This window comes from Pongo abelii, chromosome 12 (assembly GCF_028885655.2).
Source record: "Pongo abelii isolate AG06213 chromosome 12, NHGRI_mPonAbe1-v2.0_pri, whole genome shotgun sequence".
NCBI classification, from domain to species: Eukaryota; Metazoa; Chordata; class Mammalia; order Primates; family Hominidae; genus Pongo; species Pongo abelii.
In genome coordinates, this window is record NC_071997.2 from 101,389,907 (window position 1) to 101,414,377 (window position 24,471).

Consider the following 24,471-nt stretch of genomic DNA (forward strand, 5'->3'; position numbering starts at 1 on the left):
GCCACCTCCCCATCTCCTCTGGGTACCGTGAGGTGAAAAGAAGAAACACCAAAGCCTGAAGCTCCTTCCTGTGGCTGGTTGGTTATAACATTGCATGATCTCAAGGGACCCAAGAGGTCAACTGAATCTGGTGGCTAGGCCAGTCCAGAACTTGGAGGAGGAGATGCAGAGGAGCTTCCTCACTTTGTTCTGGAGTGTGTTTAGGAAACTCCCAGCCTTCCTAGATTTGAATTTTAATTATCTGTGCCCCTTGTTTATAAGCCCACCTACTCCCTGCAATGCTGATTTTGCACCTCTTACCTCCCACCCACATATAGTACAAATGTAAACTGCTAGGCCTCCGCCTTCATTAGAATGGAGGTTAGCAAGTGCTAAATAAGATGACAGAGATTTAGTACCTGAGCAAGGCTTTCTGCTTGATGGTATCAGACCACCTGAAAATGCGTTGAAATCTGAAACACTTCTGGGGTGAGTGGGCAGTAATAATCTGAGATGGGTTTGGAGAGACAATCAGGATGCTCTTAGGCCGAGTGGAAAGAAAGGGGAGTAGGGCCCTGTTGGAAGGAATGGCCATTGTCCCCAAGGCATTTTGTTTGAGGAAACTTGGGGTCTTTGGGAGATCAAGACTATCCTGGCTAACACGGTGAAACCCCATCCTACTAAAAATACAAAAAAATTAGCCGGGCAGAGTGGCGGGCGCCTGTAGTCCCAGATACTCGGGAGGCTGAGAGGCAGAAGAATGGTGTGAACCCGGGAGATGGAGCTTGCAGTGAGCCGAGATCACGCCACTGGACTCCAGCCTGGGCGACAGAGCGAGACTCCATCTCAAAAAAAAAAAAAAAAAGTTACCAGAGCTTGGCCCAGGTCTTAATCCTCCTTTGATTATTTGAGGAGACATGTCGTTCAGGCAATGGAGCCAGAGCCTCCTGCGGAGTGGCTGGTTCTGTTCCTTGGAATGGCATCTTGGGCCAGTCATGTGAGGTCAGCCAGGTTGGGATGGTATTGCTTCCCATCTATAGATTTGTTTCTTAGGCAGGAAGAGGGGAAATTACTAAACTTGTCCAACCTGAAGGAGATGTGAGAGGGTTAATTAAGGCTTGTTATTTGCTTTGAAACAAATAGATGAAAGAAAGAATAAACAGTTTAAACATAGGGGTCAAGTATTAGTCTATTCTCACACCGCTAATAAAGACATACCCAAGACTGGGTAATTTATAAAGAAAAAGAGGTTTAATGGATTCAGTTCCACGTGGCTGGGGAGGCCTCACAATCATGGCAGAAGGTGAAAAGCACATCTTACATAGTGGCAGACGAGAGAAATGAGAGCTAAGTGAAAACAGAAACCCATCAGATTTCGTCAGATTTATTCACTACCATGAGAACAGGATGGGGGAACCACTCCCATGATTCAGTTATCTCCCACAGGGTCCCTCTCACAACACATGGGAATTATGGGAGCTACAATTCAAGATGAGATTTGGGTGGGGACATGACAAAACCATATCAGGTTGTATCTGTATAATCAACCTAAAATCCTCCCTATCCAATGGTACAGGTTCTTTTTCCTAATCCACTTATTTTGGCTACAAATAGGCTACAGAGCCAGATTCCACTTCTCGTCCATTTATTTGTTTTCTCTTGGTTTCTGTGACACTGTGATTCTGGCTTTTCCTTCTCTCTCCACACTGGCTTCTCCTCTGCTCAGTCTCTAATTGCTGCAGTGCCCTGAGCCCTGACCTGGTCCCCTCCCCTTCTTCATCCCTACACTCTCCCTACGTGAGTTTGATGTTGTCCACATGCTAATGGCACTCTCATTTACAACTTCAGCTTTGACCTCTCCTCAGAAGTTACATTTCCAATTACCTATTTGACATCTCAATATGGATGTCTAATCTCAAACTTAAGAAAACCCTACTCTTCTCCTAATTGCTTCCTTCCCCAGTCTTCTCCCATCTGAGTCAATGGCAAAGCCATCCACCCAATTGCTCAAGACAAAAATCTAGACATCACCTTTGACTGTTTCTGTCATATGCCACACCCAATCCATTCAGAAGCTGCCTTCTGGTTATGATAGTCACTGTTCTTTGAAGGGACCTTCCTAGTCATAGCTAACATTGGCTGACTGCCTGCTATATGCAGGTAGAGTGTTAAGGTTTTACATGAATTATCTCAGTTAATCCTCATCGCAGCTCTAGAGGTAACTACAAGGATGGTCCTCATCAGACAGATGAAGAACCTAGACTCAGAGGGCTCGGAACCTGGCCAAGGTCACAGTTGGTAAATGGTGGCACTGGGGCTTGACTCTGTGCAGTGACTACTACCCCTACTGTCTCTCAACATGGGCTGGCTCCAGTCGAGTCCTTTGGGAAGCCTGGGAGGGTTCTGCCATCCCAGGTGTCTATGTCATCTGTACCTTTTAGGAGAGAATTGCCAAAAGCCACGGCTCCCAGTGTGGGTTCTGCACCCCCGGCATCGTCATGAGTATGTACACACTGCTCCGGAATCAGCCCGAGCCCACCATGGAGGAGATTGAGAATGCCTTCCAAGGTATGGGTCTTCAGGCACAGCCTAGCAGGTGGAATGGCAAACGAGGCCCTGCAGAGGTCAGGGCAAGTGCCAGGGTGAGAAGCATGAGGGACTACCCTTTGGAGGAAGGGCTCAGGCCCCCCAACAAGGTGGTGACTAAGATCTGCTAGAAAGCCAACCCTGTTTTAGTTGGGAGAACTCCTGGTTGGTGTGGAGACCTCCTGGGGTCTCCCGCCTTTGGGTTCATCTTTCTGAGGTGTCTGTCTGCCTTCCACCAGTATTGGAGTGGGGTTGGCAGTGCATGGCTGGTGCAGGAAGACGTCATTTAGAAAACTCCACGGGCGCTAGTGATATGGTTTCCTTCCCTCTCAGTTTTCACCAGAACAGGATTCTGCAGGGCCAAGACCACCTATGTGTCTGTTTCTCTGAATTGAATAGAGAAGCCTCCCCATTTCCATCATTTATTCAGTTATTTTGAGTCACATCCTATGCCACAGGGATAAAAGACACAGCCTCTACTCTCAAAAAGTTCATACTCTGAAGAAGAGAGTTTATAATGTAGTCTGATAGGCTAACTGATGAAGCCATGATCAGCCACTGTGGGAGCACTTAGGAGAGGCACCTGACTCAGTCTGGGCATTCTAGGAAGGCTTCCATTCTAGGAAAGACTTCCTGAAGTCATGATAACTGTTCTGAAGTCAGGATAGGAGAAGGCCAAGAGGCCTTCCAGACAGAGGTAACAGAATATGCAGCCTGGTAAAGACAGCACCCAACTTAGCTGCAAGCAAAGTCACAAACTCCTCACCCATCCCAGGGCCCTGTACTGACATTGCAGTTTTTTCCTTGGCCCACAGGAAATCTGTGCCGCTGCACAGGCTACAGACCCATCCTCCAGGGCTTCCGGACCTTCGCCAGGGTAAGTGGGGACCCCAGAACATCAGTGTCTCTGCTCCTAAAATGGCAATGCTCAGAAATCACTGTTGGGAGGGAGACCAAGGGCCTCTGGTCTACAAACAACGATGATAAGATGACCAGTTAGTGAGTCTTCCCTCTGGGGACATCTGGCATGGGGAGTAGAGTCTGCTATTCTTATTCAGGGAAGGGTTCTTATGAATAGCATGGGACTTTCTGCCAGTGATGGTCTGGAGACCGGCTTCCTGGAAGAGGCTCACCGCCTAAGAGCTAGCTTCCTCCAGTGCCTTTGGGCTTGGCAGCTTTCCCTTGGAGATTGGCAGTCTCAGCCCATGGCACAGGTGCTGAATGTAGCATTTAATAACAACGTGGCCTTGCTTAGCACTTGCACCCCTCCTCCTTCCCTCTTCTGGCTGCTTTCTGTGGCTGGCACTCTGTTGGGCTTATGAAACTGGTAATTAGATCTCCAGACAGTTTGTGAACCCCTGCAGTGTTCATATAACTCTGAGTGAGAAGTCACAGCCGGATGTGTGGGCATTGATTATATAAGCACATACACACACCTGCCATCTGGCAAGGAAGGCAGGGAGCTGGCATCTCCTTTCTTGGCTTAATCTCCCCTCAGGTTTTACCTGACTTCTCAATTGGGCCAAGTTAATCCTGACTCCAAATCAAACCATCTCATTTCAATTTGATTCTGGGTCCAGGGGAGTTACAGACTCCTGTGCTTTCCACTCACCTTTAGGGTTGGCGCATCATGAAAAAGAGTGCTGTGTCCGTATAATCCAAGAAGGGGTGGGTAGACATGGAGACAGGACCTTATAAGGATGGAAAACACCACACTCTGATTAATGCTGCTGCTGATGAATTAACAAGTGTGGAATTAAATGGAAATGCCTAAAAGCACAAATTCAGATTCTGCAGACCTGGGTTCAATTTGATGCACTTAATTGATGCACGACCTTGGGCAAGTCTCCTTGTTTCTATTAGGTTGGTGCAAAAGTAACTGTGGTTTTGCCATTAAAAATATGGGAAAAACTGTAATTATTTTTGCACCAACCTAATAAAATGGTGATTTTATTAGGTGATTTCATTAGAATATCTACCTTACTGTGTTTATAAAAATTAAGTACTTCTTGAAAAGCTTTTAGAACAATGCCTGGCACATTTCTGTTATTCAATAAATGGGAACTATAAATTATAATGCTGGTACATTTCTTCCATTAGCCTCTATATAATCTTCCCAAGTTACTCAGTGTTTCCTGAGAACCAGAGATTGTTAATCTTGCCTCTATTTACTTCGTAAGAACCTGCTCAAAGTTATATAATGTAATCAGTCCTCTTAATTTTTCAAAAGAGAAGGATTTTTGAGTATAGCAATTGCCTTCCCTCCTGGAAGTTGAAATGGCTCTTGATTTCACCATGCAGCACTTACCTCCCTCAATTCAGCTACCCTGCAGTGCAGAGCAGAGCAAGGCTGAGAGCTCTGAGCAGCCAAAATGCCAGACACACAAAAGGTGCTCAGTAGCTAATGCATGTTACTCATCGGAGGTCTCCGAGATGTTTCTTCAGAGCCTTTTAATTTTTATTTTACACACAGCTCTAACAAACTCGGTTACTAGTTTTCCTGTCCACAGCACACACTAGAAAGCGTGTGGAGGGTCAGCTAGAGGTGGGCACACTGCTCACGGCAAGAAGTGACCACAGCTATCTGGCGACAAGGAAAGAAATGGAGGAACCATTAAACAGGTACAAGCAAGACTTCCAGTTTCTGGTCTGGCATGTAAGCAGCTTAGGAGCCTTTATTTCATCTAAGCAAGAAGAAAAAAGCTGAACAAACTGAAGAATCAACAATTGTTTTTAGATCCATCAGAGGAATGAGGTCACAGGACAACTCATTGTCCAAAAAATTGGAGAGACAGACAGGCAGACATGGCATATCAGAGCAGAAACCCAGGAGCAGAAACCTCTGCAGGAACCTTTGCCAGGATAGGAAGATTTAAGTACTAACTGATGAATTGCTGGAGTTTATACATGGATATAAACTCCAGGGGGATGCAGTCATGGAGGGGGTGCTCTACACCTTTGTGAGTTTTACCTCCAGGATCTCCACCAGGTCCTCACAGTAAATGTTGGAGAAAAATCTCCTTGTGTTTCTGGTGGGGAGTGGGAAAAATGAACCATTTTGGAATATGCCAGAGCATTCTGTTCTTCTTAAAAAGGCCTGTCCTCAGAAGAAATTATTTTACCACAGCCTAAACTTCTGAGGTTATATTAGATCCTCACCTACCTTGGGGAGGGGAAATACACAACCCCAGGCCCTCTAGTCTTTCACCTGCGGGAAGGGAAATACACAAGCTCAGCCCCCTCCAGCCATCCTGTCCCACCAAATGGAGAAAAAAAACCCTGAGAAGCACTTGTGAAGTTCACAGGTGAGGGGCACAAGCTCACCAAAAAACTGAGACTAATCCTAGGACTATAGGATACTTCTCCTTCATACCTTACATTAACTAAAGACCTATTTATATCAGGTCCTTTTAGCCAGTACATCATGTCCACCTTTCAACCAAAAATTATAAGGCATAGTCAAAGGCAAACACAATTTGAAGAGACTGAACAAACAGCAGAACCAGAGTCAAATAGGGCAGGAATACTGGAATTAACAAATGAGGAATTTTATAAAGCTATGGTCAGTATGCTAAGAGATTTAATGGAAAAAATAGATAACATACAAAAACAGATGGATAATGTAAGCAGAGAATGGAAATTCTAAGACAGAATTAAAAAGAAATGCTAGAGATTGAAAACGCTTATAACAAATTGAAGACTATCTTCGGTGGGCTCATTAGTAGACTGGACATGGCTGAGAAAAGAATCTCTGAGCTTGAGGATATGACAATGCAAACTTTCAAAACCAAAAAACAGAGAAAAGGGAGTGAATGAAAACAAACAGAAACAAATAAGAGCTGTGTGATAACTACAAAAGATGTAACATATGTGTAATGAGAATATCAGAAGAAAAAGAAGAAAAAGAGAAAGGAAAAGAAGCAATATTTGAGACAAAAATGACTGAGAATTTCCCAAAATTAATGTCAGACTTTAAACCACAGTCAGGAAATTCAGAGAACACAAACCAGGATAAGTACCAAAAAACAAAACCAAACAAAAACTACGCCAAGGCATGTGATATTCAAACTTCAAAAAATCAAAGGTAAAGAAAAATGACTTGAAAGAAGTCAGAGGAAAACACCCCTCACCTATAGAAGAGCAAACATAAAATTATATCTGACTTTTCCCAGAAACCATGCAAGCAAGAAGCATGGAGTAAAATACTTATAGTATTGAAAGAAAAAACCAAAGCACCTAAAATTCTGTAACCTCCATAAGTATCCTTCAAAAGCGAGTGAGAAATATTTTCTCAAACAAAACGAGAGAATTTGTCACCAGTAGACCTGTCTCATAAGAAATATTAAAAGAAGTTCTTTAAAGAGAAGGAAAATGATGTAGGCCAGAAACTCAGATCTACATAAAGGAAGAGCATCAGAGAATGAATAAGTAAAGGTAAAATAAAAATTTTTGTTTTTCTTAATCTTAATTGGTCTAACAGATAGCAATTTGTTCAAGATAATCATAGCAACAATGCATTTGTTTATGTGTGCATATGTATATACATGGGTTTGTGTATAAGTAAAACGAATGACAACAATGATAAAATAAACAAGAGGGAAAAATTAGAAATATTTTGTTATTATAAGATACTATCACTACCTGTAAAGCAGCGTAGTGTTATTTAAAAGTGGACTTGGATTAGTTACAAATGTATACTGCAAACTCTAGGGCAACTACCAGAAAAAAAAAAAAAGAAAAAAGGAAGTATAATTGATATTTTATGAAAGGAAAGGAGATGAAATTATATACAATGCTCAGTTCAAACCACAAAAGTCAGAAAATGAGTGAAAGACAAAACTAGAAACAAAGAATAAGGATGACAAATAGAAAACAATAACAAATATGGTAGATACTAATCCAACTATATCAATGATTACCTTAAATGTCAGTGATCCAAATATACCATTTAAAAGACAGAGATTGTTAGAGTAGATGAAAAATAACAAGACCCAACTATATGTTGCCTACAAGAAACCTACTTTAAATGAAAAGACACAGATAGATTAAAACTAAGTAGATAAAGAAAGGTAGACCATGATATACTAATCAAAAGAAAGTGGAAGTAGCATATTAATTTTGGACAGAGCAAACAGTTATCAGAGAAAAAGAGGAGCATTAAAAATAATAAAGGAATCAATCCTCCAAGAAGATATAACAGTCCTTAATGTGTATGCACCTAACAACAGAGCTTCAAAATAAATGAGGCAAATCTAGTGGAACTGCAGAGACAAATAGATGAATCCATTATTATATGTGAAGACTTCAACACCCTTATATCAGAAATGGACAGCACCAGGCCAAAAATCGGTAAGGACATAGTTGGACTCAACGGCACCATCAATTAATTGGATATAATTGACATTTATAGACTACTTTAGCCAACAACAGCAGAAAAGACATTTTTCTCAAGCTCACGTGGAGCAGTCACCTAGATGGACCACATTCTGTGCTATGAAACACACATTTACAAATTTAAATTGCATGAATAGAGATCATACAATGTCTGCTTTCAAACCAAAATGAAATTAAACTAGACATCGATAACAGAAAGATAGCTGGAAAACCCCCAAATGCTTGAAGATTAAACAACACAATTCAAAAGAACACAGGGTCAAAAAGAAAATCTCAAGGGAAATTTTAAAATATTTTGAATTAAATGAAATTGAAAATACAGCTTATCAAAATTTGTAAGATGCAGTGAAGACAATGCTTAGAGAGAAATTTATAGTATTGAATGCATATATTAGAAAGGAAGATTAAAAATCAATAATCCACCAGGCACGGTGGCTCATGCCTGTAATCCCAGCACTTTGGGAGGCTGAGGGGGGCAGATCACGAGGTCAGGAGTTTAAGACCAGCCTGACGAACATGGTGAAACCCTGTTTCTACCGAAAATACAAAAATTAGCCAGGCGTAGTGGCACACACCTGTAATCCCAGCTACTCAGGAGGCTGAGGCAGGAGAATCACTTGAACCCGGGAAGTGGAGGTTGCAGTGAGCCAAGATTGCGCCATTGCACTCCAGCCTGGGTGACAGAGTGAGACTCCATTTCAAATAAATAAATAAATAAATAATAAAAATAAAGTACCAATACAATCAGCAATCTGGGCTCCCACTTTAGAAAACTAGAAGAAAAAGGCAAATTAAATTCAAAGTAAGCTGAAGAAAAATAAAATTTGGAGCAAAAATCAATTTCATTGAAAACAGACAATCAATAGAGAAAATCAACATAACTGAAATTTGGTTCCTTAAAAAGATCAATAAAATTAATAAGCCTCTGGCCAGGCTAACTAAGAAAAAAAGAGAAGATACAAATTACTAATATCAAAATAAAAAGCTCTCACTGTAGATCTCATGTACATTAAATGGATAATGAAGGAATATTAAGAACAACTCTATGCTCACACACTTGATAACCTAGATGAAATAAAACAATTCCTTGAAAGATGTAAGCTACCAAAACTCATACAAAAAGTAGAAGATCTGAATAGGCCTATAACTATTGAAGAAATTGAATCATTAATTAATAACCTTTAACACAGAAAGCACCCGGCCCAGATAGATTCACTGGTAAATCCTATCAAACATTTAAAAAAGAAATTATGTCAGTTCTCTACAATCTCTTCTAGAAGATAGAATCAGAGGCAATACAAAAGTTAATCACTTTCCTACGTAACAGCAATGAATAAGTGGAACTTGAAATTCAAAACACATTATTATTTACATTTTACATTAGTACTCTCCAACAAATGTAATACTTAGGTATGAATCTAAAAGGTGTGTACAAGATTTATGTGAGAAAAACTACAAAACTCTGATGAACAAAATCAAAGAACTAAATAAATGGAGAGATATTTCTTTTTCATGAATAAGGAGACTGAACATGTCAAGATGTCAGTTGTTCCCAACTGTAGACTCAATGCAATCCCAATCAAAATCCCAGTAAATTATTTTGTGGCTATCAACGAATTGATCCTAAGGTTTATATGGAGAAGAAAAAGATACAGAATAGCCAACTCAATATTGAAGGAGAATAGAGAACAAAGTCAGATGACTGACACTACCCAATTTCAAGATTTACTACAAAGCTGCAGTTATCAAGACAGTGTAGCATGGACACTGTCCATATACTACAAAAACAATGGACAAAGAGATCAATGGAACAGAATAGAGAGCCCAGAAATAGACCAACATAAATACAGTCAACTGCTGTTTCACAAAGAAGAAAAAGCGATACGATGGAGCAAAGATTGTCTTTTTAACAAATGGTGCTGCAATAATTGGACGTTAACATACAAAAAGAAATGAATCTAAATGCAGACAGACCTTATACACTTCTCAAAATTAACTCAAAATGAATCATAAACCTAAGTGTAAAGCAATAAAACTTCTAGAAGATGACATAGGAGAAAACCTAGATGACCTTGGAATGATGATGACATTTTAGATGCAACACCAAAGGCATGATCCATAAAAGAAATAATTATAAGCTGGACTTCATTAAAATTTAATAACAGATGAGCGAGGAGACAAGCCATACACTGGGAGAAAAATATTGGCAAAAGACACATCTTGTAAAGTACTTTTCCAAATATACAAAGAACTTATAAAACTCGCAATAAGACAATGAACAACTAAATTAAAAAATGGGTAAAAGACCTGCACGGCTACCTCACCAAAGAAGGTATATGGATGGCCAGTAAGCATATAAGTTCAACATCATATGCCATTAGGGAATTGCAAATTGAAAGAACAGTGAAATACCACGACAGGTCTATTAGAATGGTCAAATCCAAAACACTGACAACATCAGATTCTGGTGAGGATGTGGGGCAACAGGAACTCTCATTCATTGCTGGTGAGAATGCAAACTGCACAACCACTATGGAAGACAATTTGGCAGTTTCTTACAAAACTAAACATGTTTTATCATGCACCTCAGTGATCACACACCTTGGAACTGACTCAAATGAATTTAAAACTTATTGCCACATGAAAACCTGCACAGGAATGCTTACAACAGCCTTACTCATAATTGCCAAAACTTAGATGCAACCAAGATGTCCTTCAGTAGGTGAATAAACTGTAGAACATCCAAACAATGGAATGTTAATTCAGTGCCAAAATGAAAGGAGCTATCAAGCTATGAAAAGACATAGACAAACCTTAATTGCTCCTACTAAGTGAAAGAAGTCAATCTTTAAAAGCTACATATTGTATGATATCAATTCTATGAAATTCTAGAAAAGACAAAACTATGGAGGCAGTAAAAAGACTAGTGTTTGCCAGTGATTAGGGGAAAGAGAGGGATGAATAGTCAGGGCACAGAGGTTTTTTAGGGCAGTATAACTCTATTCTGTAAGATATCATAAGGGTGGACACATGTAATCATGCATTTGTCAAAACCAATGGAATGTACAACACCAAGAGTGAAACTTCATGTAAATTAATGGACTTTGGGTGATAATGATGTGTCAATGTGGGTCCATCAATTGTAACAAATATACCACTTTTGAGGATACTGAAGTGAGGAAGGTTGTGCGTGTATGTTGGGATAGGGGATATTTGGGAATTCTCTACATCTTCCACTCAGTTTTTTCTGTGAACTTTAACCACTCTAAAAAAATAAACCTTTTTTTTTAAAGGCACCAGTGCAGAAGTCTTAGCTTATTTAGTAAAGTAGGAATCTCAGGCGGGTGGGGATGAGAAAATGTAGTCTTATCCAACCTCAATAGACCTTGAGGGCAGTGATGCATTACTGTACATCACAGTAATTTATATCATTAACACACCAGTGAATTATCAAGAAAATAGATCTAAGTAATAATGCACTGGCACTTTGTCTGGAAAAGGCGCTTCTGTGAAATATGTCCTTCCTCGGAGGGCCAGGTGAGTGGGGTGCAGGACTTTCACTTCAGGTAGGGCGGGGCATTTCCCTACATCACTCCTTCTCCAAGAAGAAAGGTGAGAAGAGGCACTAAGAAACCTCCCTGTCTTCCTTCCTTTCTTTCTTTCTAAATATAGAGGGGAAGTGCAAGGTGGCTGGCTGGGGGGAGGCTCAGAATGGACAGAGCAGGTCTGGCATCCAGTGCTGGAGCTGTGAATGCAGGAAGAGTCTGCACATGGAGCAGTGTGTCCAGGTGGTGGGGTGGGTGGGGTGTTTCTCTCCTGATGCCACTGCCTGCCTGCTTACAACTTCTCCAAGGTCACACCTCCAGCATCCCATGAGTGCTTTCTTGGGGAAGACAATGAGTTGTGAAACAGCCTCTCGGAAATGCCAGCACGGCATGGTGTCTCCTGTGGCTGACTTGCAGAAGGACTGCTCACAGCCTGCTCTTTCAGGAATTGACTACCCCATAAAAGTGCCTGAGGCAGAACCTATGAGTTTCCCCTACTTTTTCATCTCAGCATAACTCCAGGACTCTGTCTTCTGAAGCCCTGAGCTGCAGATCAGTCAGCTAAGCGCGCCCCTCTGACACCCTGCAATGCCTCGGTGCTGGGTGGTAGTGATTCTAGACTCTGTGTGTGCTCTGCCACTGGTATCCTAAGAGGTCCTGAGCAAGTCTTTTCCCAGAGACGCTGGGTGGTCTGACCTGCATACTTCTCCAGAACAGGCCCACAGTGAGGAGTGAAGAGTGTTTACCTTTCTGGGAAGAAGTACCTAATAAGCAGTAGAGAGGCCATTGGGCACACTGGCTGAACACAGTGCTGGACCCAGCACCCGTCTTGGACATCCTTTGGCAGGGTCCCGCAGAGAGCCCAGCCTGGGAGACACCAGCCACGCCCCTAGAACCTTGCTGATCTGGAAGTCGAGCCTCTTGAGTCTTGAGAGAGCCAATGGGAATATCCCTCATAGACGCTTCCTGAGGAAGCAGCACTGAAGAAGAGAAATGGGCATAAGGGATAGGTTTTGATAAAGTAGGACCTAGCTTTTATGGAGGAAAGTTCCTGAAATTCAGTGACCTTGTTGCTCCTATTTGTTTATCCATGAGTTGTTTAATCTACGTTAGCCAAGCAAGAGGGAATGTAGCTGAGGCCTCCACTCTGCACGACAGGCAGGCAGGATGCCCCTGCTTTTGATGCTGGGACAGGCATCAGAGCTGGAGTGTTCTGGATATTAATAATCTAGATTCCTTAGCTTCTGCAAATACTCTTTGTAAATACCCTCGTGCAGATGTTCATCATCTCTCTAGGACGGTGGATGCTGTGGAGGAGATGGGAACAATCCAAACTGCTGCATGAACCAGAAGAAAGACCACTCAGTAAGTGAGTTCTTCTCCCCCTGGAAGCCTGGGGGTAATCTGAGACTTGGAGTCAGTGCACAAGCTCCATGTCCCTGGCAGTGGGGGCTGGAAAAGGAACCTATGGTGAGTTGGTGATGGCAGACTGTGGGGATGGTGATGGTGCACGTTAGCCCTGGGTCCTGTAACTGAGACTCTCTCATTCCTGCCTCCCAGGGATTACCTGCTCCTCTTGCAGCCTGCAGGGGGCTGGGAAAGAGCATGCTGGAAGGAAAAGCTGAATTGGTCCTCTTGGATGTTTGAAAGGAGGAGATACTGCATCAACTACCTGTTTTCTTTCCCCATAGGTCAGCCTCTCACCATCTTTATTCAAACCAGAGGAGTTCACGCCCCTGGATCCCACCCAAGAGCCCATTTTTCCCCCAGAGTTGCTGGTAGGTGATGCCTCAGGGACAGATCCAGCTGGGTCTGTACTGTGAGTCCCTGGAGACCTGCTTTATTTTCATACCCACTGGGTACTTTGTGTCTTTCTTGTCCTTTATGTTTCAGCTTAAATTTCCCTTCCGTTTTCTGACACTCCCCTAGGTTGAGTCTCTGCTACGTGTGCCCACAGCCCCTGCACTTCAGTTCATGTGTGGCACAGTTACAGTTATTAATTTGATGTCTGTGTTCCTTGCTAAATGACAAGCCCCATGAGGATAGGGACTGGCTCTCTAGGCACACTGTGTAGCGTAGCAGGTGCACTATAACCATTTGTTGATCTGCCTATATCTAATACATAAGCACTCCAAGAAACCTATTCCCTCTATAAGCAATCCATTTATTTAAAACAAAACAAAACAAAACAAAACAAAACAAAAATGAGAGCTCTCTTCAAAGGACATGATCTGCAGCTCACAGCTCAGTCTTAAGGAAACCCCCTCACACCCGCTTTATCACCGTCACTCTAATATTTACGGCAATGAAAGAATCAAGCCACTCGGAGTTTTTGAAGTGCACACTTCTCAGGGTTTTGAGCTCATGAAAACTGCCTTGTAGCTTCAACAGGCCAGAGAGAATGGCTTTGCAGCAGGCCACCAGCAGATCTTTCTCTGGACTGTGAAACTTTGAAAATACTGGCAGTTTGATTTGAGGGCTTCGTTCTCAGCCTGCAAGCTGAGTCACCCTGCAAGCACTAAAGCCAGCCTTCCTAGGCATCCCCTTATAACAAACCCCTCCCTCCCTCCCTCCCTCCCTTCCTTCCTTCCTTCCTTCCTTCCTCCTTTCCTTCCTTCCTTACTTCTTTCCTTCCTTCCTTCCCTCCCTCCCTTCTCATGCCTTGTCCATGGTGCTCCCTGGAGATAGTATGGGGCGCTGCAAGGAATCTGGGCTTTCAGCCAGGTCTCTTGGGGACCCCTCATGGCAAGTGACCTTCAGCAGGACCCATAACCTCCTTGACCCTCAGGATCTTCTTTCACTGGTGAAAATGAGGCTCATAATGCCTCCTTCATGGAGGTCTTGTAAAGACTAGTCCCAATGGAGTTCCTGCCTCTGAACATATTACTTCCCCTTGCTTCTTCCTCATAGATATTTTCATTCTGAATGTCAGTAAAACATCCCATTGAGGACTTAAAGCAATTTATAAGAGGAATGACAGTAGGAAGAGGGAGACAGTGTAGTAAGAAAACTGCATTTCCCAGAGGCTGAAAGACACTCCTCGGAAGCAGCTGCGATTTGAAGGGGAGCGTGTGACGTGGATACAGGCCTCAACCCTCAAGGAGCTGCTGGACCTCAAGGCTCAGCACCCTGACGCCAAGCTGGTGGTGGGGAACACGGAGATTGGTAAGGGCCAGGGAGGCTGCCCTGGGGCTGCCAGGGGGTCTGGGGGTGTTTCTAGGTCCTCCTGCCCATCCTCACCTCCCCCTGACTTTACTTGCCTCTGCACCCTATCCCTCTGCCCCACTGACTACCTGGAGCCCACTGGAAATCCCTGGACACTCCAGTTCCTGCAAAGGCCCCTGGCTGTGGAGTCCCACAGGCCTGGCTCAGCCCCTTGCTGGATGTGTGACCTCAGAAAACTTGCTTGCCCTCATCTACCCTCATTTTCTGTTTTTTATATGGGCGTACTAACAACTCCTTGAAGGATTGTTTTGGGTGTGAAATGAGATCCTTGCATGTAGTGGACTCCTCTCCATAAACATTTACAGAGCGCCAAGCATGAGCCAGGTACTCTGGAAGGGGCTTGGGATACAAAGATCAATTGGACATGGTTCCTTGCCCTCAGGGGCCTTCTAGTCTAAGGGAGAAGGAACTAATTTAAGCAAAGTGTCTAGGCCAGTGTCTGATGGACACTAGAGGTTCCATAAATGTCCCTTTTGACCCCACCACCCTGCTTTTTCTGGGGGAGGATGTGATAAGGTAAAGAAGAGGAGAGCTCCAGGTGTGACTGTGTTTGTGTTGCCTATGACCGTGGCCACCTGCCCTGTCCGTGCCACCACCTAGGATGTGAGGCCTGGAATAGTTGAACAGGCTGGGAGACTCAGAATATGCAGCCCTCAGCCCCAGTGCTGTAAGAGATGGGGAGAGGTTCCCAGGTCCCTGCTAATCTCTGTCGATTTCTAAGCCTGGCATGGCCTATTTCTACTTTGCTGGATCCCAAGCCTAGTGAGGATCTAAGGAGGAGACCGTGGCACAGCTGAGGACCTCTGCTGTGGAGGGGCATGCCATCCTTCTAAGCAGTCAGGTCCTGGCTCTGGTTCCTGAAGGAGCTGCCAAGCCCTGAGCTCTGGTTGGCTCCTCAGCCACAGAGAGGAGAGCCTGGCTTGAGTCAGGGCTGTTGGAGTCAGAATGGGCGCCTCTCTTGTGCGCACATATACATAAGATAGAGTCCCCAGCTGTGGTTTTGTGACACACTGAGGCAGCAGGGTGGGCTGAGACACACCTCAAGAAATGTGATCTTGATGGCCATGGCTCAACAGGACTCATGGCTCACGTAGCTCAGGTGTAGCTTGATCTAAAGTGGCTGGGGGAATCTTAGGAGGTCCTTCTTTTTTTTCCTCAAAGACAGGGCCTCACTCTGTTGCCCAGGCTGAAATACAGTGGTGCAATGCCACCATAGCTCACCTCAAACTCATGGGCTCACGTGGTGCCCCACCCCAGCCTGAAGGGGATCATTTCACACTTGCACGCTCCCTGCCATGAGCCATCCAATGTCCTGGGCCCAGTTGGATTCCAAGAGAAATGAATAACAAAGATTACCTAAGTTCCACAATTAGAAATGATTTCTCAACACCACTTCTGTCTGTGCCACTCCCTACTCTCTTACACATACCCCAATAGCATAGCCACCTCCAGTCAACGCAGGGTGTTGGGGGAAGGCAGACAAAGAGAAAACCTTAGTAACCTAGAACTTACTGCTTCAATCTGTGTTCTTTGTCCTGGAAGCTGATATTCAAAAGGGGCTGGTATTCAGATGCTGTTTAGGATTTCTGAAGGGAGCTTTGAAGATTCTGGAATCTGGGGGGCCACAAAGCCTAGGGCCCCCTTCAGAAATCCTAAACAGCACCTGAGGGGAAGGAGGGGCAAAGTGGTCACAAGTATTTCTTTTTTAATCTTTTCCATCTATACACTGTTTCCATCTATACACTGTTGGGAGAGGTGCTGAGCCAACTGGGTCTAAGGAATAGAGGCACACTTGTTTAACAGAGGCTTCTGACTCTTTTAGTCAGGAAGGCCAGAAACCACACACAGATGTGTGGCCCCGTAAAGCCAGACAACTTGAAGAACTCAGGCAGATAGTGGGAACTGGAGGACAGATTTGAAGTTTTCCCTCCCATTTTCCTTTTTTGTTTTAATGTTAAACTTTCATGTTTTTATTACGATTATACCTCAACACGAATAATCATTCCAGTACTGAAATCTGGTTATATTTAGCTGGGTGATTTGGGCAAGAAACTTAACCTTTCTGTGCCTCCCCTTCTTCATCTACAAACAAAAAATCACAGTACCTCATAGGGTTGTTGTGAGCATTAATTAAGTTAAAATAGGGAAAGTGCTTAGAAGGGTTCCTGACATACCTTAATTTCCTGTATTTTTTAATGTACACACACACACACACACACACACACACACTAGAGTGAATTCAAACTCATTTCATTTGAATTCAGGTAGGTTTTTTGAGAGGGAAAGAAAGACCTAGTTTTGGGCCGACAGTCCAAAGACTGCATCTAATCCCACCCCTGGTCTACTGAGTTTCCTATTCCCAGACACCTACAGTCACCAGGGAGCATATTATGATTGTGGATATGTCATATATCCTGTGTGTTATGGTGAGAAAAGCTGCTAAGGCCTGCACTGGTGATACAACAATGGGCCTACAACTTCAGCTTCTTGTTTCTCTCTAGGCATTGAGATGAAGTTCAAGAATATGCTCTTTCCTATGATTGTCTGCCCAGCCTGGATCTCTGAGCTGAATTCGGTAGAACATGGACCCGATGGTAAGGGGAGGTTCACTCCAAGCTTATGGAGGGGCTGTGAGGCTGGGGATAGGTTACAAGGTGGGTGTCAGGTGTCAGAGTGGTCTCCCCACTGGCTCTGGCTGCCCCCTGCTTCTCCTGGGGCCCACCTTGCACAGGGAAAGGCAGGAGGAGACCCCATTCATTGCCCAAACATCCACGGTAGGGTGCCAGTGGGCAAGAGGCTGCAGGATCTTCAATCATTTTTCTCAATTCTGGCTACACATTAGAATCACTCATGCAGAGGTGGGGAGGTGGGGATTGTGCTTGAGTGCTTTTGAAAAGAATGCTAGGACTTCACCTTCAGAGATTCTGATTTTAATGAGTTGAGAACTACTGGTTTAGAGGAAAGAGCATCGGTTGTAGGATCAAGAGGCCCAAGCTTGAGTACTGGCTCTTTTATTAGCTGTGTGGCATTGGTTAAGCCACTCAACCACTCTGGGCCCTAATTTCCTCATCCATGGAAAGCTGTGAGTCCTGATTCAGCCTTGCTCCAGTTGCTGGAAAGCTTCAGAGGAGCTGTGCATGAAAGCCTCTTCTGAACTGTGGGAAGAATTGCTGTGATTCTGAATGTATGTTCCCAGGTATCTCCTTTGGAGCTGCTTGCCCCCTGAGCATTGTAGAAAAAACCCTGGTGGATGCTGTTGCTAAGCTTCCTGCCCAAAAGACAGAGGTGTTCAGAGGGGTCCTGGAGCAGCTGCGCTGGTTTGCTGGGAAGCAAGTCAAGTCTGTGGCGGTGAGTCGCTGTCAGAAGCAAGCGAGGCCCGTAGGATGGAGCTTTCATCTGAAAGCAGGGCAGCCAGACTCTCACTGCGTCAGCGCAGTGGGCCTCAAACTTTAGTGCTTAGAGTTGCCTGGGAGGAGCAGTGCTTGTTAAAGTGCAGATTCCTGGGCCCCACCCTCAGAGATTCTGATACATGGGTCTGGGATATAGCCCAGCTCTTCAGGTGCTTCTGATGAAGGTGGTCTGTGGGGCACCCTGGGAAATGCACTCCATGACTCATAGGCTTCATTCTGTGGTTGCAGAGATGAAGCTTCCTGCCTCCCTCCCCCTTCCTGAGCTTGGCTGAGCCAAACAGTACGTGAATAAGAGATATGCTAGGAAGAAGTCAGAATTGAGAGGGGAATTTCCTTTCAGAGCTATAGGGAGAACCAGAGACAGAGGTCTCCAACAGAGGGAGGAATCCACCTGTTGATTATTCAGTCTTCAGACAAGTCCCCACGTTCCCAGTTTGCAAATGGTGGCATTCAAACACCCTATGCCAATGGAAGCTCTTCACAACAGTTTATGGTGTTGTTTTAATTTTGTTAAATTAAAACAAAACAGCCTACTCCTATTCCTGCCAGCCCCCACCCCAAGTTCCTGTCACTTCTGATTATAGATAAGGAAACATAAACTCTAGATAAGGAAACATAAACTCTAGATAAGGAAACATAAACTCAAAAACTCTGCCGAGTTCCCTAGTTCTGCTAAAATCTATTTCCAGGAAGAATTTTATTTTCATCGTACAACTGATTTTCTTCCTGTTTTCTAATAACGAGGACCCTGTATCTGATTCTTCTTACATTTTTTTGCCAAGTTATCAGGAAGTTCAGATCCAAATAGAGCAAATTGTTCAACCTTAAGTCTTCCTTCTCTCTTTCCTTGATCTTTATCTTCTATTTTACTAAGTCTATATGGCCTCTGTGATAAATCACCTCAATCCTTTCGGGAAAAGGTTGGGTGAAATCATCAATCAAACAAACACACTTAAAGGGGCTTGCCTGGTAAAATTTTAGAGTGGGGATCCAATCTCAAGTGTTCTGATTTCAAATTTTGCACATTTTTCAGAATGCCGAAGTTCTCACTATGCTGGTATTGTGACTACAGTAGGCACAGGTCCTCAGGGGTCTGCCTGCAGCAGGTGTCACTCGGCTGCCCTGTGTTCAGGAGCCTGCTACGTGAGCAGGGGTTTCCTGGGGTGGGCTCTCACTGCATGCTCTTTGCTTGTTTTAGTCCGTTGGAGGGAACATCATCACTGCCAGCCCCATCTCCGACCTCAACCCCGTGTTCATGGCCAGTGGGGCCAAGCTGACACTTGTGTCCAGAGGTGAGCTGCCTGAAGCAGAGGTCCAGGAAGAAGGACTTGGGGGAGAAAAGTCTCACCAGATAGGTCATTTTCTGGAGAAACAGAGCTCAAAGTTCAGTGACCCAGCTTTCCCTGAGATTTGGATCCAGGGAAGCAAGGAGAATGTACCTGGTTTGGGGGACGGGAAAGCTGGACATTTTCTCTGTAGAGAATTCACAGCAGGAACTGCTACTGCTTACCTTACCTAGTGGGGTACGGGGGCTGGGATGCACTGGCTCACCACAGCCTGCTGTTGGATCTTCAGGAATTCTGTGAGCCATTTGTGAAACACAGTTATTAATAAAAATCAGGCCAAGTGCGGTGGCTTATACCTGTAATCCCAGCACTTTGAGAGGCTGAGGCAGGAGGATTACTTGAGGTCAGGAGTTCAAGACCAGCCTGGCCAACATGGTGAAACCCCATGTCTACTAAAAACACCAAAATTAGCCAGGTGTGGTGGTGTGCGCCTTTAGTCCCAGCTCCTTGAGAGGCTGAGTCAAGAGAATCACTGGAACCTGGGAAGCTGAGGTTGCATTGAGCCGAGATCTCACCACTGCACTCCAGCCTGGGTGACAGAGTGAGACACTGTCTCAAAAAATAAAAATAAAAATAAAATTGTATAAAATCACAATGAAATAAATTATATTCAAAACACAAGGAATAAATACTCAAAATTCATCACTTCCTAAGTACTTCATTTTGCTGTTATCAGTGCTCCTGGAGTTATTTGCATCTGTTCTGCCTGTACGGTGGAAATGCTCTACAATTATGTGCTCCTGTGCATCTCTGCCTTGTCAGAGGGTCCCCAAGACCACCTTGGCTCTGATATTCACTGAGAGGATTCAGCATGCCGTCATATTCCCGGCTATGACTTATTATAGCAGGAGGATGCAAAATCAGCAAAGGGAAAAGATACATGGGAGCAAAGTCTGGAGGAACCAGGTCCAACCTTCCAGAGACTTCTCCCAGTGGAGCCACACAGTGCATGCTTAATTCCTCCAGCAATAAGTTGTGACAACACAAGTGATGCCTTGCCTACCAGGAAAGCTTGTTAGAGGCTCAGCGACTGAGGTTTTCTTGGGAGCTCGTCACATAGGCAGCCTCTACTAGCATGTGCCTAAAGTCTGGACTCCCAGAAGGAAAGCAGGGGTTCAGCATAAACTGTTGTTAGTACAGATAATTTAGGCACAGTGAGCTGCTCCATCATGGAGCACTGGGAACCCTTCTGAAGTACAAGTTCCCAAGGGCCAGCCTTGTAAGCAACCCCTACAGAGGAGAGCAGTCCGGGTTGCTGTGCTCTTTCCTGCCTTCTTCCCAGCTTCACATTCAGTGATGCAAGTTTGATGGCCTGAAATTGGCTATTGGAAGTATTTACACCACAGAAATTGGCAAATGCTATAAACCAGGGCTTTTCCCCCTACATGGAACTGGTTGTTAAAGATTCACCAGCACACCATTGCTTAAGGATGCTTAAGGATTTCAGATGGAGGATTTGGCCCCAATTGTGCCAGTCATTCCCTCTGACTATGGGCATTGGAGGCCAGCATGAAGAATCCCACTGATGGTTATCCTTTCTCCCCATGGGGGGTTCCCAGCCTTTCCCTCACGTTGGCTCCTCTTCATCTTGCTTCTGTACAGGCACCAGTAGAACTGTCCGGATGGACCACACCTTCTTCCCTGGCTACAGAAAGACCCTGCTGAGCCCGGAGGAGATACTGCTCTCCATAGAGATCCCCTACAGCAGGGAGGTGAGATGTTGGCAGTGGTTCCAGGCTCTGCTCAAATGAGTCCTATTGCCAGGCTCTAGACAAAGAGATCAGAATCTGCCTCAGGGACCAACTTGAGCATCTCTCAACCTTTACACTGATGATTTTTCTCCCCGAACTTTGCCTCTATTGAACCAACCATATTCCTTTCTGGACAAGGAGAAGTTGCAGGATAGGAGTCCACATGGCATGGACTGTGGAACCAGATAGCTAGAAACTTGGTCTTGAGTGAGTCATTTCACCTTTCTGAGCCCCAATTTCCTCATCCGTAAAATGGGCACCATGTCACTTACTATATGGGTTATTGTGAGGACTGAAAATAAACAATTCATAAGGTTCCTGGTGATGCCTAGAAGCCAGTGGAGATGACCAGCAGCTAACAACAGAATTCCAAGAACACATCTAGCTGTCGAGGATTCCTGCCCATGTCGAGGAAATTTGCTTTCCCGTGGTAAAGAATGTGGGGTTCAGGTGCTGCATGAAGAAACTGCCTGTGGCTCAGACCCTCATACGCTGACCTTAGGCTTGATGAGGTGTTGCTTCACCGACCTCGCTGTGGATTGGTGCGGATGGATTCCTGCTTCATGAGTGGCTCTTCTGGCCTGTTGGGGCAGGTCTGGGCACCATTGGCTGCCTTACTCTTTGTTCCCTGGGCCCTGTGATGTCTTGACCTGTGTGGGTCTTTCCTCTTGTAGCAGCTACCAGCTCAGAACACATCCAAAAGCGCCTGTCAGAAAAGGCATCTGGGAGAGGCTTGGGAAACCGCTGTCAGAGAGAGTGTGAAGTTTTCCCACAGCCAGCGCTTTAGCGAGTGTTCTAAGGCATGTTTTGCCCTTGGTAATTTTGCCTTCTTAATGAGAATGCTAATTAAATTAGAGCATTTATATCCCTGAGGTGGTTTCTTAATGGTTTTCTAGCTTGTCTGTGTAGACCATTTTGAGCAGTGATTCCCAGAGTTTTGAATTTCACAGTTCAGTTAACTTTTTTTTTTTTTTTTAATCATGAGTGATGAAAAGGGGGAGGAAACAGGTGTAGCTCTATTCAGTTTTTATTTGCCAGGTATGGTTATTAACAAAACACATCCTTCCATAAAAGAAAGGAGATTTTAATACCCAGAATTAGGAAACTCTCAAGAAAGGATGTTGTCAACCTGACACCGACAGTTCACTGTACCCCAGCGAGAATGTCCCCGTGGACGGGCACAGTCCTGGGAGTGAGCACCTGGGACCTCTGTTCCAGAACAAAGGTCAAACTCTGGGCTCAGTGCCCCAGAGCCACACATGACATGCAAGCTGAGCTAGCTTTATCATCAGGAGGGGGCTCCATGGCTTCTTCAGGGAAAAGCCTGTGGCCATTTGGGGGCCTCAACTGTGGGCCTCATTGTGCTTTTTCCAATAGATCTCCTCTCCCTAAACCTGCTAATTTTGGTGTTCATCAGAATTTGTGGTGCCAGAGTGAGTACAGACCTCAAAAGGAACCTGACACAGAAAGGGCTTAAAGTCAGGTGGCTCTTTCCTGGAAAGTAGCTCATACTCTCCTCCTATCCTTAAAGAAAGATCCTGGCTCGAACCCAGGAAGGAAAATGTGTTTAAAGCACAAGGGCAGTGATTGTTTCATAGTGTGATAGTGATATTTTCTTTCTTTCTTTCTTTCTTTCTTTCTTTCTTTTTCTTTCTTTCTTTCATTTCTTTTTCTTTCTTTCATTCATTCTTTCTTTCTTTCTCTTTCTTGCTTTCTTGCTTTTCTTTCTTTCTTTCTTTCTCCCTCTCTCTCTCTCTCTTTCTTCTCTTTTTTTTGAGACAGAATCGCACTCTGCTTGCTGGCCCAGGCTGGAGTGTAGTGGCATGATCACGGCTCACTGCGGCCTCAATGTCCCAGGCTCAAGTGATCCTCCCACTTCACCCTCCCAAGTAGCTGAGACCACAGGTGTGCACCACCACACCTGGCTAATTTTTTTTTTTTTTTTGTAGAGATAGGGCCTCATTATGTTGCCTAGGCTGGTCTTGAACATTTGGCTTCAAGTACTCCTCCCGCCTAGGCCTCTGGGATTACAGACATGAGCCACTGTGCCCGGATTCTTTCACCAAGATTTCTGAACGATGCCAACAGACTGGTGGGAGAGGCAGGTTAGAGAGGGTACTGTGGAGGCCACAAGCAGAGGATGCCAAAGGCCAAACAGCCTCAGTCCCCAGAGAGGCTGGGTGGGCACTGATAGTGGGCACCAGGGTGGGGAAGGTAAGGGGGATGAGGGATCTCTGAGGAGCCTTTGTGAAAGCAGCCTTCCTCCCCTGCAGCTGTTGTTCAATGGAGACCACCCAGTTCTACTTTGTCCCTGACCCTCAGCTTTTCTGACTAGCGGGAGAAATCCTGTTTTTTTTTGTTTTTTTTTTCAGCTTCTGGAAATGTTATCTGGAACCTCTCCTAAACAGGTGGTAATCAGTTACCTTTGATCTTTGATTCCTGGGGCCAGCTCACCCACTGATGTGTGATGGTGTTATCCCCTCACCTCACCTCATAGCCCTGTGGTTTGGGTCTGCCATTTGCAGCCCCTGCAGAGCAAGGTGGAAAACAGGCACCTTCCTGTTCTCTTTTAGGGGGAGTATTTCTCAGCATTCAAGCAGGCCTCCCGGAGAGAAGATGACATTGCCAAGGTAACCAGTGGCATGAGAGTTTTATTCAAGCCAGGAACCACAGAGGTACAGGAGCTGGCCCTTTGCTACGGTGGAATGGCCAACAGAACCATCTCAGCCCTCAAGACCACTCAGAGGCAGCTTTCCAAGTAAGAGCTAACAGCAGAATGAAACTGCTGCTAGTGTTGCTGCTACTAATAGTATCATTGTTACTGCTGCTGCTACTATGACTACCAGTAGTATTACTATTGCTGCTGCTACTACCATAACTACTGCTACTGCTGCTACTATTGCTACCACTTCTACTTCTACTATAACCACAGTTGCTACTACTACTATTACCAATACTACTACTAGTATTACTACTAGGAGTATTGCCACTGCTATGCTATTACCATTGCTGCTACTACTATTATTACTATTGTTACTATTATTGCAATTATAATTAATATTATGATTGCTACTACTCCAGCTGCTTCTACTACTAGGATTACTACTGTTACTCATTATTGCTATTACTATGCCTACTGTTGCTACTACTATCACTGCAGCTATGATCACTGCTGCAATTCCTACTGTCACTATTATGATTAGTATTATTGCTGTTATTACTATTACTATTGCTG

At 44.4% G+C, this 24,471-nt stretch overlaps 1 protein-coding gene across 1 annotated transcript in view; it reads left to right on the plus strand.

Annotated features, from left to right (window-relative positions):
• Nucleotides 1-24,471, plus strand: part of XDH (xanthine dehydrogenase) — an 85,275-nt gene that overhangs the window by 13,647 nt on the left and 47,157 nt on the right. Inside the window, exons 5-14 of the mRNA XM_063713498.1 lie at nt 2,421-2,547; nt 3,381-3,442; nt 12,801-12,869; nt 13,196-13,282; nt 14,528-14,669; nt 17,231-17,323; nt 17,926-18,077; nt 19,338-19,431; nt 21,088-21,197; nt 23,810-23,994. Of these exons, the coding sequence (XP_063569568.1) occupies nt 2,421-2,547; nt 3,381-3,442; nt 12,801-12,869; nt 13,196-13,282; nt 14,528-14,669; nt 17,231-17,323; nt 17,926-18,077; nt 19,338-19,431; nt 21,088-21,197; nt 23,810-23,994 (1,121 nt within the window). The remainder of the gene's footprint in view (nt 1-2,420; nt 2,548-3,380; nt 3,443-12,800; nt 12,870-13,195; nt 13,283-14,527; nt 14,670-17,230; nt 17,324-17,925; nt 18,078-19,337; nt 19,432-21,087; nt 21,198-23,809; nt 23,995-24,471) is intronic.